General features: G+C 41.4%; 2 protein-coding genes across 5 annotated transcripts in view; one reads left to right on the top strand and one right to left on the bottom strand.

Moving 5' to 3' along the window:
- The first annotated feature begins 108 nt into the window (after positions 1-108).
- Ap3m1 (adaptor related protein complex 3 subunit mu 1) lies at positions 109-15,898 on the top strand. 3 transcript variants are annotated; one of them, XM_038309592.1, is made up of 9 exons: positions 109-440; positions 6,564-6,635; positions 7,450-7,621; positions 10,235-10,372; positions 11,139-11,224; positions 12,028-12,161; positions 12,938-13,145; positions 14,210-14,354; positions 14,724-15,898. In XM_038309592.1, exons 2-9 carry the CDS (start codon positions 6,567-6,569, stop codon positions 14,822-14,824), a joined length of 1,053 nt encoding a protein of 350 aa, XP_038165520.1. In that variant the 5' UTR covers positions 109-440; positions 6,564-6,566; the 3' UTR covers positions 14,825-15,898. The 3 variants fall into 3 exon arrangements, with proteins under 3 accessions (XP_038165520.1, XP_038165518.1, XP_038165519.1); XM_038309590.1 differs by having other exon boundaries at positions 110-440; positions 6,564-6,839; XM_038309591.1 differs by lacking the exon at positions 109-440 and adding an exon at positions 447-713 and having other exon boundaries at positions 6,564-6,839.
- Positions 15,899-17,748: 1,850 nt separating this feature from the next.
- Vcl (vinculin) overlaps positions 17,749-20,614 on the bottom strand; it is an 88,857-nt gene continuing 85,991 nt past the window's right edge. For both annotated transcript variants that reach the window (XM_038309589.2, XM_038309588.2), the window contains one exon: positions 17,749-19,841. In XM_038309589.2, the coding sequence (XP_038165517.1) occupies positions 19,695-19,841 (147 nt within the window). In that variant the 3' untranslated portion in view covers positions 17,749-19,694. The remainder of the gene's footprint in view (positions 19,842-20,614) is intronic.

The following is a 20,614-nucleotide window of genomic DNA, read 5'->3' as shown; positions in this document are numbered from 1 at the left end:
TTGGCTCGTCACCGCCCCTCCCCGGGCCCCGCCCCTCTTAGCCCCGCCCAATCCGCGACTCTAGTCCAAAACCATTGGCTGTACGCACATCTGATGTCCCGTCCCTCCAGGACCTCGATTACTACGGAAAGGGACCCCGAACGGAGTTAGGCTGCGGGCGCGTGCCTGCGCTCAGGGAGTGCCGACCTCCCTGCTCTTCCAGACCCTGAGTGATGTAGACGATTCAGATCCAAACCTCTGGAGACACCGTTTATCTCACTGAGCGCCTTTTCGCCCCTTATATCTTCCTAGTCCTGCTGACTTCCTTGGCGTCTCTGAGGCTGCTAGTCAGGCAGTCTGTTGGGCACTCCAAGCGCGGGGTCCTCGCCGCTTTCTCTGCTGCTTCAGCTTCGGTCCAGAGAGGACCCGGCACCGAATCACTGACTCGCCCTGGTGTCAGGGTGAGTGAACGCGGTGAGTCTACGGGCTGGAGACCGCTCAAAAGCCGGGGAGCGGACTGCATAGCTCGGGCTCGAGACACTAGCCTGGGCTCCAGGAGCGTCCTTGCTGCTGTGGACCAGGGCCGGGCCTCCCCTGCGCCCGGCCTTCCGGGCTTTCTAGCCAGCTGGGCCGGAAAGGAGGGTTCTCGAACTCTGGTCCCCAGGCGCGGGAAAAAGGGTCTTGTCATCTACAGTGAGGTGGAGTGCCGACGACTTGAATTCGCCAACCACCAGGTTTGGCCTTGGAGGGCAAAGCCCCTGATGAACCTAGGAGAAGGTCCTGTTTAGAGGGTGGCGTCTGGGTGAGCGATCCCGGGGATGGGGAATCAGTGAGAAGGGTGTTGCAGCTTCCCACGAGATAGGTGACAGGCTGGAAACTGAAAAAGTGGTCTGGGGTGCGGGAACGTAGGGATGGCAGGCTGATTGACTGTCATGGATTTGTTTGATCCTGAGGCTTTGACTTCCTGGTCGAGAAGTTGGGTCACTGTAAAATACGGCGTTCTCACAGGAAAAGAAGTGGATTTTTTTTCTTTTGTTTGTTTGTTTTCTGGCATTTGGGGTTTTCACTTGGAAACACATTACACAGGAGAAAAAGGAATTTCCTGCAACCAAATATATACAAATCTCCTTCCTTTCTATTGAAAGACGAAAATGTCTCTTTTTCTTAGAGAGGACAAGTTCTTCCACCTACCTTCCCAGTGCCATAATCTTCTGCTTCATTTACCTGTTTTTCTGTTCTATGTGTGTTACATGCCACAGTACACACAGTACACATGTAGAAGTCAGAGGATAACTGTGGGCCTCACTTCTCTCCTTCATGAGGTTTCGTAGGAATAAAACTCAAGTCCTTGAGCTTGGCAGCAGACGCATTCCTGATGAGCTATCTCAATCTCTTTATCTTTGTTTTTACCTACTTGCTACTTCTATCTAAGCACTGCATTGCAATTTCTCCTTTTCAACATCCTACAGAGCCACCATTAAAAATCACCCTAGCAAAGATCGCCAATGTCCTCTTGACCTTAAATCATATATTCTTGGCATGGATAAAATTTAAAAAAACTACTTCTGGGAGCAGGAGATGGCTCACCAGTTAAGAGCATTGCCTGTACTTTCAGAGGACCTAAGTTCAATTTCCAGCACTCACATAGTGGGTAACAGTTGTCTTTAACTCCAGTCCCAGAGGATCTTTTCTTCTAGATTTATGTGACTAGGGGGAAGATGCTGAAGAGCTGGCTCACTGAGGAGCACCTGCTGTTCTTGCAGAAAACCCAAGTTCAGTTCCCATCATCCACAACGGCTGGCTCACAACTACCTATAACTCCAGAGGATGTGGCCCCTGAAGACACCTGCACTTATATGGCATATACTCACAGAAATGTATACATATAAAAACAAAATTTAATTTTTTAAAAAATGGGTTGTGAGCTGCCTGGGATAGGTGGGTGTTGAGAACCAAGTCTGGTCCTCTGAAAGCTTTCAGTCCCATGCCCCTGTATCTCCAACTTCAGGAGATCCACTGCCCTCTTCTGGCCTTTCTGGGCACTGCGCTTACATGCACAAACCAACACATATATAATACACATTTAAATTAATGAAAAAAATCTTCTAAAAACAGTTTGTAAGAACAAAGGATAAGAGATTAGCGTTTTAAAAGATCCTCGGTAAGGAAAAGGAAATTGTAAAACATTTTTTTGAGATTTCTTTGTATGACTTTTAATTGTGTGTGCATTTACACGTGGGTATATGCAAATGAATGCAGTGTCCATGGAGAGCAAGGGTGGTTAAGACCTGCCTGACATAGACAGTGCTGGGAACTGAATCTGGCTCTTTTGTTTTTCAAGACGGGTTTCTCTGTGTAACCCTGGACCTCACTTTGTCCACTAGGCCGGCCTCTGCCTTCCCAGTACTGGAATTAAAGGTGTGTGCCACCTCGCCCAGCCAGAATCTGATCAGTCTTCTGTTGCTGCTCTTAACCAACTGAGCCACCTCTCCAACCCAAAGAAAAACACAGCTTGACCTCTTTGTACCATTGCTCTACTTCAGTCCCTGCATATCTCCCACAACCCTTCCCCTTCGCCTGCATCTTAGTCTCTTCTTAGTTCCACTTCCTTGACTCACATGCTACTCAAATACTGGTCTATTCTTTCATGTATGTTTCTTACTATGTACATAATTTTTTGGATATAATTCTTTATATTTGTAATTTCCATTAACAACATACCAGTCTCTTTGAATCATCAGACCTATATACAGTGATTGAATAATATACTTATTTGAAACAAATATATTACAAATTGGGTCAAATCATGTATGGTTAGGGCTTATTATGTCAGCTTTCATCTTATTTCTACACAACATACCCAAACTTAAATACATTTTTGCTCAAAACCTGTTCATTTTACTCCATCTTGTTAACCTTCTAATATGGGCTCCTACTGTTGCTCATCTCGTGTGTGTGTGTGTGTGTGTGTGTGTGTGTGTGTGTGTGTGTGTGTGAGAGAGAGAGAATTTATATAGTGTACCTTGTGAGTGCAGTATCTGAAAAAGCCAGAAGAGGGCGGCACTGGACCCATGGGCACTAGAGTTATAGACGGTTTGTAAGCTGTGGTTCTCAACCTATGAGTTGCAACCCTCTTGAGGAAGGTCGTCAAGACCATTGAAAAACACAGATATTTACACTATGATTCATAACTGTAGCAAAATTACAGATATGAAGTAGCAACAAAATAATTTTATGGTTGGCGTCAGCACACTATAAGGAACTATATTAAAGGGTGGCGGCATTAGGGGGGTTGAGGACCGCTAGGTGTGAGTGCTGGGAGTCAGACTCTGATCCTCTGAAGGTGCACCCAGTGCTCAGAACTTCCAAGCTATCCAGTCCCATTATCACTTGTCTCTTAACTGTGTCTAGCCAGAAAGCTCAGAGATCTGTCTCCAACCCCTCCACCCCCACCCTCTACTCCACTGTTAGGGTTACACCACCACCTCCTGTTTTTATAATGGTGCTGGGGATGCAGAGGTTCTCACGCTTACATGGCAGGCACTTTGCTGACCTTACCATCCCCCATCCCCGTTCCTGCTCTAGAGATCGGCCATTCTGTGCTTCCATTATGCTTGGTGCAGGAGGAGCGTCCAGTGCAGTGCATGACTTTGTTCCTGTTGCTTGAGGCTGAGGCAGGATTGCTTAGCCCCATGAGTTCAGCAGCATAAGACCGTATCTAAAAAGAAAACAGTTTATGTTTTAGACACTCGATTCCAAAGCTATTTTAACTATTGTAATTGTATTACTCGTAAGACCTTAGGATGAATGCACATTTAGTAAAGAGGATTCATGAAGCAGCAGTTAAGCTACAATCAAAATTCTGATGGGAGTGTTTTGTGATTCAAAAGTCACACACACAAAAAATGGTTGTGGTGGTTCCTTTGTAGTTTTCTAAGAAAAATCAATAAAATAAGTAACAAAATAGCAACTAAATGCATAAGTGATAAAGAAATGAGCTAATTTTTCTGCTCCATATGGTGTTGCTTGATCATTATATGCTTTAGGCAATTGGTCATAATATGAAGAGGTAAACTAAAGTCCCCTTTCCTAGTGTAGATAGTTAAGATTTTCTTTTCTTTGGATCTTTTGTTTTTCAAGACAGGATTTCTCGGTGTAGCTTTGGAGCCTGTCCTGGAACTCACTCTGTAGACCTCACAGAGATCCGCCAGCCCCTGCCACCCAAGTGCTGGGATTAAAGGCGTGCGCCACCACAGCCTGGCTCAGATGGGTTTCGAGCCAAGTGCTGTTGAGTGTTGGAAACGTTATTCTCTCATCTCGCACAAAGGATTAACAACAATAAATCCAGTGGTTGGTCTGACAGCCCTGTGTTCCGAAACCCGAACTGCTGCCAGTAAACACAACTTGGTGGAAACTTTCCTGGAAAGAATTTTTCACCAGCTTAAGAAAATGAGTGGAAATCTAGATCTAAAATAAAAATAAAAATAAAAAAAAAAAAAACTAGTCAAAAACAAGCAGCCCTCTTAGGGAGTGTTGTGATACTTCAGTGTGCTGTGTTCCATAAGGCTAGTGGTTTGAAATAACCTGGGTCACTTATTTATACTGTAATCTATTAAACTCTCAGCACAAAAACTAGAACATGTTTGGTTTCTATATGGAAGCGTCAACTCTTCCTCTTAAGTCAAAATAGCACTACTATCTAGTATCACAACCAGAAGTGGGTGTTTAAATTAATTCAAATTAGCTTTAAAAGGTAGCAAATTTTGCAATTTACAAATTCCAAGTTTGCAATTTCCAAGCTATACTGGACTACATAGTGAGACTATCTCAAAAAATAGTTAATATTTCTGTACCTTAGTTGTCTTTGCTACATTTTTGTTGCATTTCTTTTTTGAGACAGGATCTCATATATCATGAAGTGACTTCAATTGCCTGTGTTTATAGTCCAGGCTGGCCTTGAACCCCTAATCTTCCTGCCTCCACTTCTCAAGTGCCGGGACTTCATGTTAGCTACATATCTAGTACACAGCAGTACATGTATTCAATGATTACCATATTGGACAACACAAACAAAGACTATTTCCTTAGCTGCTGAAAACCTAATTGGCACTGTGTTCAAATATGTGCCTATAATTAGTGTATAAGAAGCAAGTTAAGAGCAGGAGCTCAGAATTCAGCTGTTCAGATCTTCTATCTGGCACTGTGATAACTAAAGTAATTGTTCAACATTTGTCATCATATACAATGAAGATAAAGCAGTTAGGCAGTTTTCAGTTGTCCCCATGTTGCACATTTGACAAATATGTTTCTACTGTTAATTTGTTTTTTTTACGTTTTTAAGAAAAGGTGTCATATGTCCCATACAAACCTCAAACTTGTTATGTAACATACATGAAAAATACCGTGGTCAAAAGCAACTTGGGAAAGAAGGGATTTATTTGGCTTTCACATCCTGATCATAGTTGTTCATTGAGGGAAGTCAGGGCAGAACTGGTAGGAAAACTACTTAGTGGCTTGCTCGGCTTCTTATAGAACCACCTGCGATGGGTTAGTACTACCCGCAGTGGGCTGTGTCCTCTTACATCAGTCAGTAGTCAAGAAAATGGCCAACAGATAAGCCCACAGAAGGACAGTCTGATGGAATAGTTCCTCAACCGAGATTTCCTCTTCCAGATTTATGTAGCTGTGTCAAGTCGGCAGAATTAACCAGCACTTTATATTACATTGATTAACTGTCCTGTGTTCAACCAAACTTGCACTCTTGGAATTAACTATACATTTAAAATTTGTTGCTGAATTTAGCTTTCTAATATTAAGACTTTTCCATCTGTGTTCATGGGAGATACTGATCCGCAATTGCCTTACATTTACTTACATTGCTTTCTCTGTTTTTTATGTCAGCACAATATGACAAGGATTTTTCATACAATATATTTTCATACAATATATATTCATACATATTCTTTGTCTTCCCCATATATCCCTACCCACACAACTTCATGTTCTCTCTTTCCAAAAAAAGGGGAGGAGGAAGAGGAAAGAAAACAAATAAAAACACAGTAAAACAAAAAAATAACAAGACAAAAAAAGTGCACACACACAAAGTGGAGTCCTTCTTGTGTTGACCAGATATGCCTGTGCATGGGACCTACCCTAGAGTGTGGTTGATAAACCCAGTGATACTCTGTTGGAGAAAATTGATTTTTCCCTTTCCTGGCAGGTATCAGTTGCAAGTAGCTTCTTGCTTAGGGGTGGGACTTGGTGTCTACTTCGCTTTCTCCACGCTGTGATTTTTATCTGGTTTGAGTTTGTGGAGGTCTTTGTGTGGTATGTCAGTTTCTGTGAGCTCCTATGTGCATCAGCTCTGGTGTGTCTGGAAGATGCTGTGACCTTGGAGTTGTCCACCATTTCTGGTTCTTCGAATTTTTGTCTCCTCTTCTCCTTAGCTCCCTGAGTCTTGAGGGGTGGGTGTGACAAAGACATCTCTAGACATTGTCCAATGGTGAGTCTCTGAGTTTATTACCATCTACTACAACTGTGCATTTCAATGTGCAGTAAGTATAAGCCCCTTTTTTCCTTCACAGAAAATGATCCACAGTCTATTTCTCATCAACTGCTCTGGCGACATATTTCTAGAAAAACACTGGAAGAGCGTGGTAAGCCAGTCTGTCTGTGACTATTTCTTTGAAGCTCAGGAGAAAGCTGCGGATGTTGAAAATGTCCCACCTGTCATTTCAACACCTCACCACTACCTCATTAGTATCTACCGGGATAAGCTCTTCTTTGTGTCTGTCATACAGACGGAAGTGCCACCTCTCTTTGTAATTGAGTTTCTGCATCGAGTTGCTGACACTTTTCAGGTTTGTAGCCATCAAACTGTTGTAACTAAATCACCCAGAAAAATTCAAGGGGAGACGTGCTTATGTTTGTCACCTAAGTTTCTGATGTGTACAGTGTGGCTTTTCTCTCCAAACCTAGTCTCATAAGCACTTAGAGAGTGTGCAGTCACACACATTGCTGCTCTGTCTGTGGTTTGTATGTGTGTGGCAAACTATACCATGAGGAAACAGAGTGTCCTCCACTTAGAATTCTCTGGATCATCACAAAGATTTATTGATCATAAGCTCTTCTATATTTACATTTTCAATTTTCTCTTGTTTTGATAAATAAATCAAATGGCTTAAGCTTTATATGTGCTTAGGAGTGGGTTTATTAGGGCTAATGAAATTTATAGCTCACATTTCAGTACTTTCTAGCATGACATATAATAGGAATCAATTCAATATAAATACAGTTAGAAAATATTGAAAAGAAATGTTAGGCTTTCCTTAGAGAATTGTTTATTTCTGTATATTTCTAAGGTCTCAAACCATGAGTTAAGCTACTGTTTATCCTTCAGAAGAAAGGATATTATAAGGAAAAGCAAGCTTTTCTTCATGCTTTCTGTTCAACATTCTGATTATTTTTTAGGACTACTTTGGTGAGTGTTCAGAGGCTGCAATTAAGGATAATGTGGTCATAGTGTATGAGCTCTTGGAAGAAATGTTAGACAATGGATTCCCACTGGCTACTGAATCTAACATTTTGAAAGAACTAATTAAACCACCAACAATTCTACGTTCCGTCGTCAATTCTATCACAGGTATGAAAGATGAGACAGTCTGCTAGAACTGATCCATCTAAACTTTATAAACAGCCATTTTGTTCATATGACAGACTATTAGGGTTTGATTAGACCAAAATTAAAATTACCAATAATGTTAAAATGAATGTATTTTTTATTTTCTCTCTGTCTTCTCTCCCCTCTCTCTCTCTCTCTCTCTCTATCTCTCTCTGTCTCTCAATTCAATCAAGTCTTCAGGCATGGCAGCAAAAGCCTTTACCCACTGACACACATCTGACCAGCCCACCTTTTGTTTTGAGAGAGAGCAAGAGCAATAACAAAAGCAGATATATGTGAGGTCAGGTGTAGCTCATGTGTAATCATATGCATTTAGGAGGCTCACTAGCGAGTTGCTAAGTTCAAGACCTATCTGGGGTACAGAGTGAGAAATATGTTTCTTTTATTAAGAGAGGCCTAATTTGTATGACAAAGAACTTTTAGAGCCAGAGTATAGCTCAGTGGTAGCATTTGCCTATTACTGGGTTCAATGCCCAGTATTTCAAACAAGGAAAACTAATAAAGTAAGTAGAAAATTAGTTTGTAGAATTCATACATAGTAGGCTTTCTGCTTTTTTTTACAAGCTTCCAATTGAATTTTATTTCTGAAACATACCTTGAAATTATATATACTCAAATAATCTCTTGAGATTTTAAAAATCTTCTGGAAAGAGTGGGCTTGGGGCAGAAGCCTTTAATCCCAGCATTCAGGAAATAGAGGCAGGTGTATCTCTATGAATTCGAGGCCAGCCTGGTCTACAAAGAGAGTCCTAGGTCAGAGCTATATAATGGGACTGTGTCCAAAATTAAAAAAGAAGTCTTCTGGAGGAATGTTACGTGCCACTCCAACTACACTGTCCACACTCAGCATCTCTTTACCCTGGGGAAAATAGTTAAAATAGCTAAAGATTTAAAGAGCAATTTCATACTTCAGGGATATTGTAGTGAGACACTGGAAAACACTCATATTATTAAGTGGGGAAAAGAAAACAGGACAAAATAGAAAAACAGCACAAACTCATAAAAGATATATATATATATATATATCTATAGATATAGATATAGATATTTGTCTTTATTTTTTGTTTCTGTGTGTGTGTGTGTATGTATACAGATATATATATATATATATATATATTTATTTATTTATTTATTTACAAAGATAAAAATCCTAAAATGGCAAGTCAGTAATGGTGGCTTTTTTAATCCAGCACTCGGGAGGCAGAAGCAGACGGATCTGAGTTCGAGGCTAGCCTGGTCTACAGAGTGAGTTCCAGGGCAGCCAGCACCATTACACAGAGAAACCCTATCTTGAAAAACAAAACGAAAAAATCTAAAATGTATACATTGGTTATCTCTAGCTAAAACATCTTTATTTTTGCTTTATATATTTTTAGATCTATATGTGTGTGTGTGTTGAGTGTGCATAGGACATTAGATGTCCTGCTCTATCGCTGTCACCTGGTTCCTTTTTTTGAGACAAAGTCTCTCACTGAACCTGAAGCTAGACTGGTTGCCAGCAAGCCCCAGCCATCCTGTATTGACCCCCACAATGCTTGGAACATAGGTGTGTGCACAGCCACCCCATCATTTATGTGGGGCTGGGATCTGGACTCAGGCCTTCATTTTTCCATAGCGAGCACTTCTATCTACTGAGCTATCTTTCCAGCGCCACTTCGTATTATTTAACTTTCAAAAAAATGACTAATGTATAATATAAAACTATAGCATGGATTGAAAAAGCTTAATAGAATGGTTCAGGATGGATGTGGTGCTGCATACCTGTAATCCCAGCTACTGGGGCAGCTAAAGGAGAACAAATATGAGTTCATGGCTAGCCTGGGGTACAAAGTGAGAAAATATAATACACCTCGGCTATACTCCCTTAGTAGAGTATGCTTATGATTCTGTTTCCTAGTACCACACATGTGTACACAGACCAAAGAATGGTTCAGTGGATGAAGTAATCTCTCTTGAACTACCAGGTGACCCTAACACAGGGCTCTGCAGAATCAGTAGATTGCAGAAGTGGATAAATGAGAGCATGTACGAGGAAAATACACTTAAAGTGGAAGGCTGGGTTGTATCTGCTCCTCTAACAGAAGTAGAGCTTTTGTAATTGGACATTGAAAACACACACTTAGGTGAGATTGGGCTGAGTATGACGTGGGAAGCTGAGGCAGGGGAATACTTGTTCCTACGGCTAATCAGAATTTTTAGCTTTTGTCAGAAAGAAAGTAGGTTTGAACTGTGTATTCTCAGTGAAGACTTCCCACTAGGTTGTTCAGCAGCCAAGTCTCTTTTTCATTGCTGGCAGCAGTACAAGGTTCTGTTGTTGAGCCATTAGAATTAGCTTGGGTTACTGCTAACACAGAGAAAGCAAAATATGAGTGAATGCATTTATCTTGGTCTAACAGGTAGACAGGACATGACCCATATCTGTCCTCTTGCACGGATATGTCCTTAGCAGTTCTAGAGTCCTCAACTGCAGTGAAGGAAAATCCAAATGCAAAGCAGACGCTAAAGCATCCTTTTTCCATCGTTTTCTGATGACTGTAATACACATCACACTTTGCTTTCTTTTCTAATTTCTAGGCAGTAGTAATGTTGGGGACACACTCCCCACCGGGCAGCTATCCAACATCCCATGGCGTCGAGCAGGAGTAAAGTACACAAACAATGAAGCCTATTTTGATGTAGTTGAAGAAATAGATGCAATTATAGATAAATCAGGTAATTGTGTGCATCTGGTCCTCTGGGGAAGAAACAATTCAGTTGACACAAGTTGAACTGAAAACCGAAATCCCTCGGCAGGGTGATTTTAAGCAGAAAATTATTCATTTTTCTAACGATTTATAAATCTATTTATTCTGCCCAAAGGTTACATTATAATTATCACAACCACTGACTGAGGTAATGCCAGGTGTTTGTGAGCCCCTCTTGCAGCTTTCTCATCTGACAGGTATCACGTAGCTGTGGTCCCTGTGCTGCTCCCTGCTACATGTACAGTGCTTCAGCCAAAAGCTGCTTCTGGTTGCTTTTAACACTCAGGAGGCAGAAGCAGGTGGATCTCTTGTCAGTTCAAGGCCAGTCTGGTCTACAGAGCTAGATCCATGACAGGCTCCAAAGCTACAGAGAAACCCTTTATTACCTTGTCTTCTTTCCATTATAACCTTCAGGCATACAAAATAATAAATCATGACCCCTGTTCCTTAAAAAGTAGCCTAAAGCTTAGTCTATTTCATGAGGAAACTGCTTCATTTTTAAATTATGTTAAAATATTTTAAACGTCAGTCCAAATAATCTTGACTCTCTAAAGAATTTCTTTTAACTCCTTAGAATTATACTCTAGCCGGTTAGATGGAGCCAGTGAGAAATGCTGTCAGAAGTACTACTATTTCTCACGCCCAGAATGTGTCTCCAGAACTCCAGCTACAGTGAGGACTAGAGAGAAGAGCCAGACTCCATTAAGGTTATCTGCTTTCATTTCCTTCTCTAGGATCTACAGTCTTCGCAGAAATTCAAGGGGTCATTGATGCTTGCATTAAGCTCTCTGGAATGCCTGATCTCTCGCTCTCTTTCATGGTAAGGTTGATCTGCTCTGTAGTCCCTTACATGCCTAGTACATTTGAAGTGCTAAGTGATGTGATAGTTCCTGAGGGAAAATTGTAGCTGAAGTTGTTGATTTTGTATTTGTGTGTGCTTGAGTTGGCTTGTATTTACCAGGGCACACATGTGGAGGTCAGAGGACAACTTGCAGGAATTTATTTTCTCCTTCCACCATATGGATCCTAAGAATCAAACTGAGGTCCCCAGCAAGCACCTCTACCTGTTAAGCCATCTCCCCAGCCCTGGAGTTTATTTAGGTTACGTTACAGAGGGCTGTCTCAAAATATTCCTAGCACAGCTTTGCAGACAGGAGCTGATCACTGAACATTGCCTTATGGAAAGGTCGAAGGGAGGTCTTTAATTAGAGTGTGCTAGAAGTGGCTCAGGATTTGCTGTCTAGCTTTTGGATCTCCACTGTCATTTTTACCAGGTATTTACTCTGCTTATGTAAAGGAGCATTAATATTTTGCATCGTATAGATTTAGCATGACACACTGCTAAAAACATCTAGGAGAAATGTGTTCTGGTTCTGTCTCAGGTACCATTTCTCTACTTTCTTCAACTTCAGTTTTCATCTGTGCAATGTAGATAATGCTACTTGCTTTTCCTCCCCATGGTTTATAAAGTTCAAATAATGTATATAAAACTATTTTGATGTTATCAAAATAAATTTATACACTGCTTTTATGACTTAGGGAGCATATTAATTTATCATAATATGTAAATACTGTTGTCATACTTCTTATACTCTGTACATAAGGTTTTTCTTTTCCTGACAGAATCCAAGACTTCTAGATGATGTCAGCTTCCACCCGTGCATCCGGTTCAAACGTTGGGAATCAGAAAGAGTTTTGTCATTTATTCCTCCGGATGGGAATTTCCGACTCATATCATACCGTGTCAGCTCACAGAAGTAAATATGCCATCACAGCCCAGCGGTTTGAGTAGAACACTGTGCTCTTGATTCATTTGTACAGCCTAGTTCTCGAGTTTATCACGGCTCACCTGGAGACCTAGTGAGAGCCGGTGATAACAGTGTTTCTGAACCTAAAAGGGTAGTAGTGAGGGAGAGGTTAAAATCTGTAACTGAAAACAACCTTTTGGATTATGCATGTTCTCGGTAAACCATGACTTTGGTGCCTTAATCCTGCCATGGTCTGTAAACTAACAAGACAGCCACACCCTAAGATATCCCTCCGCTACCTGCTTCACATTGAGTTTGGGGATAGGGCCTCAAACTCTGGATCCTCTGCTTCAGCCTCCTGAGTGCTGGGATTATTGAGTTTTACACAGTTTAACATTGTCAGCTAAGTTGTCCCTTTAGACTATCAGAAAGCATTTGGGTAAAAAAAACTGAAGGTTTTTTTCTGAGAAATTATTTCTTAGCACTTCAAATTCTTTTAATGCGCTCCTGTGCGCTGTCCCTCCCCCCCAGTGTAGCCCTCTACAAGCCCAGTTGTTTATACTGTATTTAAACCAGATTTCTGCTTTGCCTTACATATTAGCTATCAATCCACACAGTCCTAGCACAGTGGCACAGAACGCTGTGCTGTCCTCAACAACCCAGTGCAAAGGCTGCACTTTGCTAGGGTATGTGGCCCTGCGGCACAGTTATAGACAGCATGGAACACTTTCATTGTGTACATACCTGTACATAAGTACTTTTGTATGTCTCTCTGTCTCTTTTAGTCTAGTGGCAATACCAGTGTATGTGAAACACAGTATCAGTTTTAAGGAAAACAGCTCTTGTGGCAGATTTGATGTAACGATTGGACCAAAACAGAATATGGGAAAAACTATTGAAGGAATCACAGTGACTGTTCACATGCCAAAAGTTGTGCTGAACATGAACCTGACACCAACACAAGGCAGCTATACATTTGATCCAGTAACCAAGGTACAGCCACTTCAAGTCAAGAGTGAGCGAGTATTCTGCGGTTTGTGGTGGGGTGTGGAGGACGTAGCAGAAGGAACGCAGTGTCCTTACCTTGCCTCTAGTTAAAGGCTTTCAGAGGACAGTAAAAGATGATTTTCTCTCAGCTGCTTTGCTTCCATAGCAAAATGTGATGTTTTCAACAAAAAATTGAGTGCTTGATAAATGAGGTTTGTTTTGTTTGAGATGGGAGAATCTTACTATTTAGCCCAGGCTGGCCTAGAACTCAAGAGTTCTACATTAAAAGCATGTGCTACCACACATAGCTGAGAAAGTGTAATTTTGCATAATTTCATAGAGCGTTTTTTGTGGTTGTTTTGTCTTGATTTTAGTTTTCTGGTTTTTTTTCCCCTCTCTCTCTCATTGTAGTCCTGGCTGTCCTGGACTTCACTATGTAAACCACGTTGACCTAGACTCATAGGGATCCACCTGCCTCTGCCCTCTGAGTGCTGAAATAAAGGTGTTTGCCACCACACAGAGCATTAGATCTTCTAACCTTGGACTGAGGAGATGGCTCAGTGTCTAAGAACATAAACTGCTGTTGTAGAACACGCAGATGTGGTTCCCAGTAACCACACTGGAGCTACACAACTATCTGTAACCTACTTCAGGGGATCCACACCCTCTCCTGGTCTCCGTGGACTCTTGTGTGCATATGTGCAGCCCCATATAGACACACATGTACATATAAATAAAAGTAAAAATTTAAAAATGAACATCTCACATTAAGAATTCAAGAACCTTCCCAGGGATCATCGAAGTCTAAGCAGAGGAGTTCCACATCCTGGTCCTCCGCTCCAACTGCAGCCATGCTTCTATCTATTACTCAATTTCCACACAGGTAATTTCACTTAACAAAGGAGTCTGTGGCTGAAAGTTTAATGATAGTAACATAAGTCAGTTGTCTATTCCAGGCGCCTCCTGTTTTCTAAGACACTGCTTTATTTTGTGTAGAAGCTTACAGCGTCTATTAACCTGAGCATGTCTTTAAGACGTGGTTAAGATTTTTTTTCTCTTGTCTTTTTAAGGTACTAGTATGGGATGTGGGGAAAATTGCTCCACAGAAGCTCCCAAGTCTTAAAGGACTGGTAAATTTGCAGTCAGGTGCTCCCAAGCCAGAAGAGAACCCCAGCCTCAACATACAGTTCAAGATCCAGCAGCTTGCTATTTCAGGTAAAGCCAAGTTTGCTGTGTGGCTAGGAGAAACTGGAACCAGGAGTGTGGAAGAGACAGTTCTACCCTAGGAAGAGCAGCAACTCCGGTTTACCTGCTGTGGTGCCGGCCTCCAGGCACCAGAATTTGGGAGGACGGCTCATTTCAGTCTTCCATCACACGTGCCCCAGAGAGGCCGTCCTTTGTGTTCACAGAAAGTAGAGTTAGCTAGATTCACAAGCATTTTTCTGGCCAGAGTATAATGCATGGATGATAGAAAAAGGGCATTGCTTCCAAAATGATGGATGGAGCACTGTGCAGTGTCACCTCTAGGGATCAGTGTTCACTGCTAAAAAATAGTAATGATTTGTTTCATTCTTTTTGACACAGGCTTAAAAGTGAACCGCTTGGACATGTATGGGGAGAAATATAAGCCATTTAAAGGAGTCAAATATGTCACAAAAGCTGGGAAGTTTCAAGTGAGGACATGAGAAGAAGCCAAAATTCCTCAAGATGTTTGTTTTCAAGTGTCATTACAATTTATTACTCTTAGGTACCCAGTGGGTGGGAATACATATAAAGCATTTGTGTCCGGCTACGCTGCTAACAGAGTTGCTTAGTATCAATGTAGGGTTCTTAAGGAGCTTTAAGCTAAGGAAGTTTTCTAAAGACTTAGCTTATTTTGTATCTTTTCACTTAGGAAAAGATTTAGATTTCTTCCAAGGGGGCTACCAGCTGAGTGCCGCACATTGTAACAGTAAAGGCAGAGGGCTGCCTCAGCCTCTCTCCTAAAGCCAGTGCTGTGGTCTCCTCCACCAGCAGAACTGGTGTGCGTCGGGTGCAACGAAGTGTCACACCTTCTGATCTTAGCCATCTAAATCAGTGTCTGTCCCACCAGAGGAGATCACCCCACCCCACGAAGTTTACAGAAAACTGCCTCTTCCAGTGTTCGCCTTACTCAGCCTTTCACTTGTGCCATTAAGCAAGCACTGTAGCAAAAGCCACTTTCACATGGCCCTGGCAAGGAGCACTGCTGCTCCGTGCTCCATTCTCACTGTACTTGGTATTCTATTTTTTATAAATAAGATTTTTATGTAAAGCTCAGATTTTGATTTACAAGGACCTTGCTGCAGTAGATACACCATCAGCTGCTAGATAGACAGTCAACATCATTTGCATCAAAGGGGCAAATACTTCATTAAGATAATAAAAGGGAACACTACTTTTGCTTATAGGAAGTTATTGCAGGACAAGTGTTTGTGCTTTTAAACAAATTAAAGTAGTAAAAGAGAAAATTAAGCAAAACCTTGCCATTTTCATGTTTTAGTAAAGCTTTATCTAATACCACTGTAACCTAGTTAGCCTCAAAGTCTCGTGTCAGTTCAGCAAGCAGAGACAAGTGTGTCTGCTTCACTACTGCTGTTCTTCTCGTCTCAGCCTTTTGTCTTTCTGTGCTTAAATGGCTGGATTTACCTGTATGCCCTGTATTTGGAGGAGCTCCTTTAAGGCCACTGTGATAGGCACCTTTCCTAAACGTCCCACCTTGTCAAAATGCGACTGAAGCACTTACATGTCTTTGTTGTACTGTGTACACGAAGAACATTACTGAAGGACAAACATTCTCGTCATGATTTATACCAATCTATTGTAACATTGGGGAAGTCAGTCTATGACTCATTCCATTCTACATCATTTGCTTGGAAATCCTTTATGCAGTGATTTTGCCTCATTAGACATGAAAATGGAGGAAGGCTGAAAGATAAGATATAAGTGTTTGCTCTTCCTATTCCCCCTTGATTTTCTTTAGTTTTCTTACCCTGTGGCCCATTGTTTTCCCCATCTCTCTCCTACAGTCCTTGTTGGAGTGCTGGTGACACAGTAGCATGGCTAATGCTGCCCTCATCTAATAAGAAAGGCAGCTTTTGCAGCATCAAATAGAAATTACTTGAGTAACCAATCTTAGATTGCAGCTTTAAGTCAAAATGCAAAATATCTATTCGATTTGACTAAGATTGGTTATCTAGCTCTAATTTAAATATCTTGTCTTTTACCTCAAAAACAATTGTCACAGTTGAATTTCTTCGCAATCCCTTGTCTCACCATCAATACCTAGACTGTCCAACATTCCTCCTGTGCAGTCTTGTCTTTCAAAGTGGAACATATACCAAGAGTCCCTTGTCTCTAATAATTTCTGCTAAAACAGCCAAGCAGACTGTGTTCCTTTACAGTTAAATTGCTGTACTTATTAATTTCATAGAGCCCAGTAAGTCCTTTCCCTAGCTTTGGCTATAATGTCAATAAAAATATGAAAGCAACAAACTGATTTTTTTTTAAGTTTGATTGTTGATGGAACATTCTCATATCCGGGCTGAGTTAGAGCCAGCTGCATGGGATCAGTTTCTTCTGTATCACATGTATTACAGTTGCTTAAGAACATTCAGAAGGCCGTTTCCTAAGTAGAGCATATTCACAGCCATTCATCATTTTAAAGTGTCCCCTTTCTGGTCACAGACTTAGTGGTAAAAGTGATAAAAACTACCTTCATTACATCACTTCCCATATAGATTCAAGATTTTGAAACACCTGAGTTCTGGTTAATCTAGCATATTCCCCTTTTCTTTGTTCTTAAAGAAGCATAATCTAAAAGCAAATAAAACATGCTTATTTTCTGTGTGAGGTAGCCTGCCATACACGTACACATGGCGAATTCAGCTGGTTGGGTTCATTCCTTAAATGTTGCTACAGAAGAACACTGGAAATATGCTAGTTTTGTTTTCCTTAGAAGCAACTTAGAAGAAAACTACAATGTTGGCTAAATGAATTCCACAGCCTTAGACACAGGCTGCAGTCCACTTCTCCAGTTGGGAACTTCTCAGTCAACACAATGAAGAATTTCATCCTGCAGTATTATTTAACTTCCCCTCTTACCCCCGTTCTAGAAAATTAGGCAAAAACGTGATTTTATTTTAGTCAGTGATTTCTCAAGCAAGATCGGTGTGTATCCCAAGCTAGTTTTGACTCAGCCCTACTGGATCCTGACGACAGTGTTTGGAAGACACAAAAGTGCCCCTCACGTTTCACAACCTCTGCTTTTTAAGGGACAGTTATGGTCTCCAGTAAATGCTAAAACCTTCTAAAATGAGAGTTACTTCTACCAAGGGTAACCCACACCTAGCTGCTTTGCCCACTGATAACATGGTTTCTGCTCCTTCTAATGTATAGGTGCCAAGATTGTCCTTTATCACATAGACCCTCTTATGTAAATATATTATTTCCATTCCTTTATGGATTGAGTAAAATCTTTAGTTTTTTTAATATTATCCAGATCCTGAGGATTAATTTCATTGGCTATTCTTCAGAAATAAGAGTCTGACCTAAAGTTGTTAGTAAAATAGCATGTCCATCATTCAGAGAGTTATTCATATAAATGTATTTTATTTGTTTTAAACAGAACAAAAGAAAAGGCAGAAAATATTTGTATATAATAAATCCTAGCTTATAAATGTAGTTTTTTGTTTTTTTAGTGGTAGCATCTCTACTCGTTCACGGACTGTTTCCTTTTGTCTCCTTGTACTATAAGCACTGACACTCAAGGAAAGCACACCTGGCAGACATGTCTCCAGAACTGGAAGAACTTGGAGAGCAAAAATGATTCTTCTTAGTTCCTCTAAGTAATCTTTAAAACAAAAGGTGATCTTTGGCATAGAGTCATACTTTAAAGGCATTGATATGCATTTATATCAGGTAAGCAACTCTACAGATATGTTGAGAGCTTTGACAATAATCAGCTGAAAGGAAATAGAGGAAGCCTGAGTGTACAGGATCAACTTAAGGTTTACACATTCAATGTTGGGATCGAACACAGTAGGTAAGGGAAGAACATCCAGGAAAGGGTCTCACTCCATTCACCGGATTATTGACTTCTGAAAGTAATATTCATGTCCTTGGAAATGCTTGTGGATAAATACTGGGAAAGTCACTTTCTCTCTGACTTTGCCAGATAGGAAACATCTTTCTGATACTAGATATCATACTCATTACTCTTGAATATGTGGGAGAGGATGAAAGACTTGGCTGTAGCTGGTTAAAAGCAACTGGAATTATAGTAGTGTCTACAGATTTACCCTGGCAGCGCCAGCATCGTAATCTGCAGATGCTATCCCCTTTACACAGGAGCATCTTTCAGACAGGACTGCCTTTCCATTCAAGGCTCTTAAGGAGCAAGCCCTAATTTTTAGGGCTTAATTTTGAATGGACCTTCCAAACTTAAAAGGAGCCAAGTGTGGTTGGTAGGTGCTAATACTTTGATGCAGGCAGACCCTGAAATTCAAAGGCTAGCCTGACAACATAAAAAGATCCAGTCTCAAATTTAAAAAAAAAAAAAAGTGGGGGCTAGGGAGGATTACAGACAAACACATACCTATGTATCTTTAAAGTCTTGTTTAAGAAGCATATAGAAGACTGCCAAAGCCTGGGGTGATTTGGTTGATTAAAAATAAATGCAGCATTTCAGCTCAAAAATTAAAAAAAAAAAAGAAAAACTAAGAATGAATGCTAAGGCGTCAGCACAGACCTCTACTGGCAGTGACAAAGCAGAGAGAACCTGGGAGTGGCCCCATTGGGAGGATGGGCAGGATCACACCCCAGCTACTCTGCCCCTCTAGAGGCAGAGAACACCAGTGTGTTTGCTGGATGGTTACCTTGGCAACCAAGCAAGGCAGGATGTGAGGCAGGAAGTTTCCCTGAGCACAGATATTACTCAGGGGCATGGTAAAAAACAGAATAGTGATTTCCTCCTGTTTTACATCATGAGGAACTAGGATTACATGGGGGAAAACAGGAAATGAATGCAGGCCACACAAGCCGACCCTCCCCAGAGACCACCTTATCCTGCAGTGATGATACACGGCCCAGGGAAGGCAGGCAGGGTCAGCAGCAACATGGAAAACCCAAAATAACTTTTGGGAGCACAGTTAATTAACTGACTTGCCTCAGCTCTAGTCTAGGGGCCTAAAGGAAAAGGGAGTTGGTGAACTGTAAACAGAGGGATATGTTCCCTGGAGCAGAGCAGGGCTTCCAGATAGTGTTCACTCTTACTCTGAGCTTATGTAATCCATGGGCTAGAGACCCAGTCTACTCACTGGGTGACTGTGCACAGGAGTAACTGTGAGAGTACAGGGTTCATACAGAGACACATTTCAAAGTGTCCATGACAAGAGTGTAAATGTTTGCTATGTGAGAAGCCCCCATTCGCTTCTGGTGTGTGAGACCAGGAATTGATTTCTACTCCCAGTAACTCTGAACTCCTCATTCTCTTCTCCCTAGCAGATGCTTATATACCAGCCATGATTGGCTAGGCGCCTACTGGTACCAGGGAGTCTTTCTGACCCAGCGCAAAGTAAATCCAGCATCTGTTCGAATTTTGATTGAAGCGGCTTCTGCTTCTCGCACAGTCTCCTTCACAGACTGCATGAGGTTCTGGGCATTATGAACCAGCATCTCTGTGGCCTGTAATAAAAGAGGCCCGTTACTATAGTCCCTTATGCCATGCAGCCCTCAAGAAACCATAGTTCCATAGGGCAGATATTCGTTACTTTTGTTCACTGCTCTCCACTATTTGGACAGGAGGCATTTAATAAACAATGAACAAAAACAATCAAACCAAGCAACCAACTACATTATAAATGTATGTACATTAATTTTCCAAACACACAAGCTTAGAGGTAGGGATCTAGCTAGAAGTCTGCTCACATTCAGACAACTCAATGATTCTCTAGGGCAGTAATTATATCTTTAAGTCATAGATCTTTTGAGGACTTTAAAGGCCATAGGGTTTCCCAGAAAAAATGTGTCACATGAGTTGAAACGTGTGCATGAACTTCAGAGGGCTTTGGGGAAAGAACCTATCATCTGAATTCCTAACATTGCTCGTTATTAGGAAGGCTCTTGGGCCCAGAAAGGCTGGGAGCCATGCCAGCCAAACTCACACAAAGTCAGGTCCCACTCCTTCCTGTGTCCTGGGTTTGTCCCATTCTACCACACTGTATCCACTCTTTTCCACTTAATGAAACACAGTCTCAGCATGCATTTTAATTCATTTCCTGTGCACTAGCATGAACTGCAGTTGTACCTTTCCTTTCCCAGCTTCTCCTATCTTTAGGCAGAAGACATCCCACTTGCAATATCTGGAAGTTAGGGATATCGGGAAGGCGAGAGTTGAAATTACAGTAGTGTATAGGAGAGTGTCCTCCTTGTTCCTTGGGGTGCCCCTAGCCTCTGTA

The sequence above is a fragment of the Arvicola amphibius genome, chromosome 13, assembly GCF_903992535.2.
Source record: "Arvicola amphibius chromosome 13, mArvAmp1.2, whole genome shotgun sequence".
NCBI classification, from domain to species: domain Eukaryota; kingdom Metazoa; phylum Chordata; class Mammalia; order Rodentia; family Cricetidae; genus Arvicola; species Arvicola amphibius.
This window is presented reverse-complemented; position numbering and strand designations above follow the sequence as displayed.

Coding starts and splice junctions, on each gene's coding strand:
- Ap3m1 (XM_038309590.1), top strand. CDS start 6,567: ATGATCCACAGTCTATTTCTCATCAACTGCTCTGGCGACATATTTCTA. Junction 7,622..10,234: donor CGTCGTCAATTCTATCACAG/GTATGAAAGATG, acceptor TCTAATTTCTAG/GCAGTAGTAATGTTGGGGAC. Junction 10,373..11,138: donor TGCAATTATAGATAAATCAG/GTAATTGTGTGC, acceptor TTCCTTCTCTAG/GATCTACAGTCTTCGCAGAA.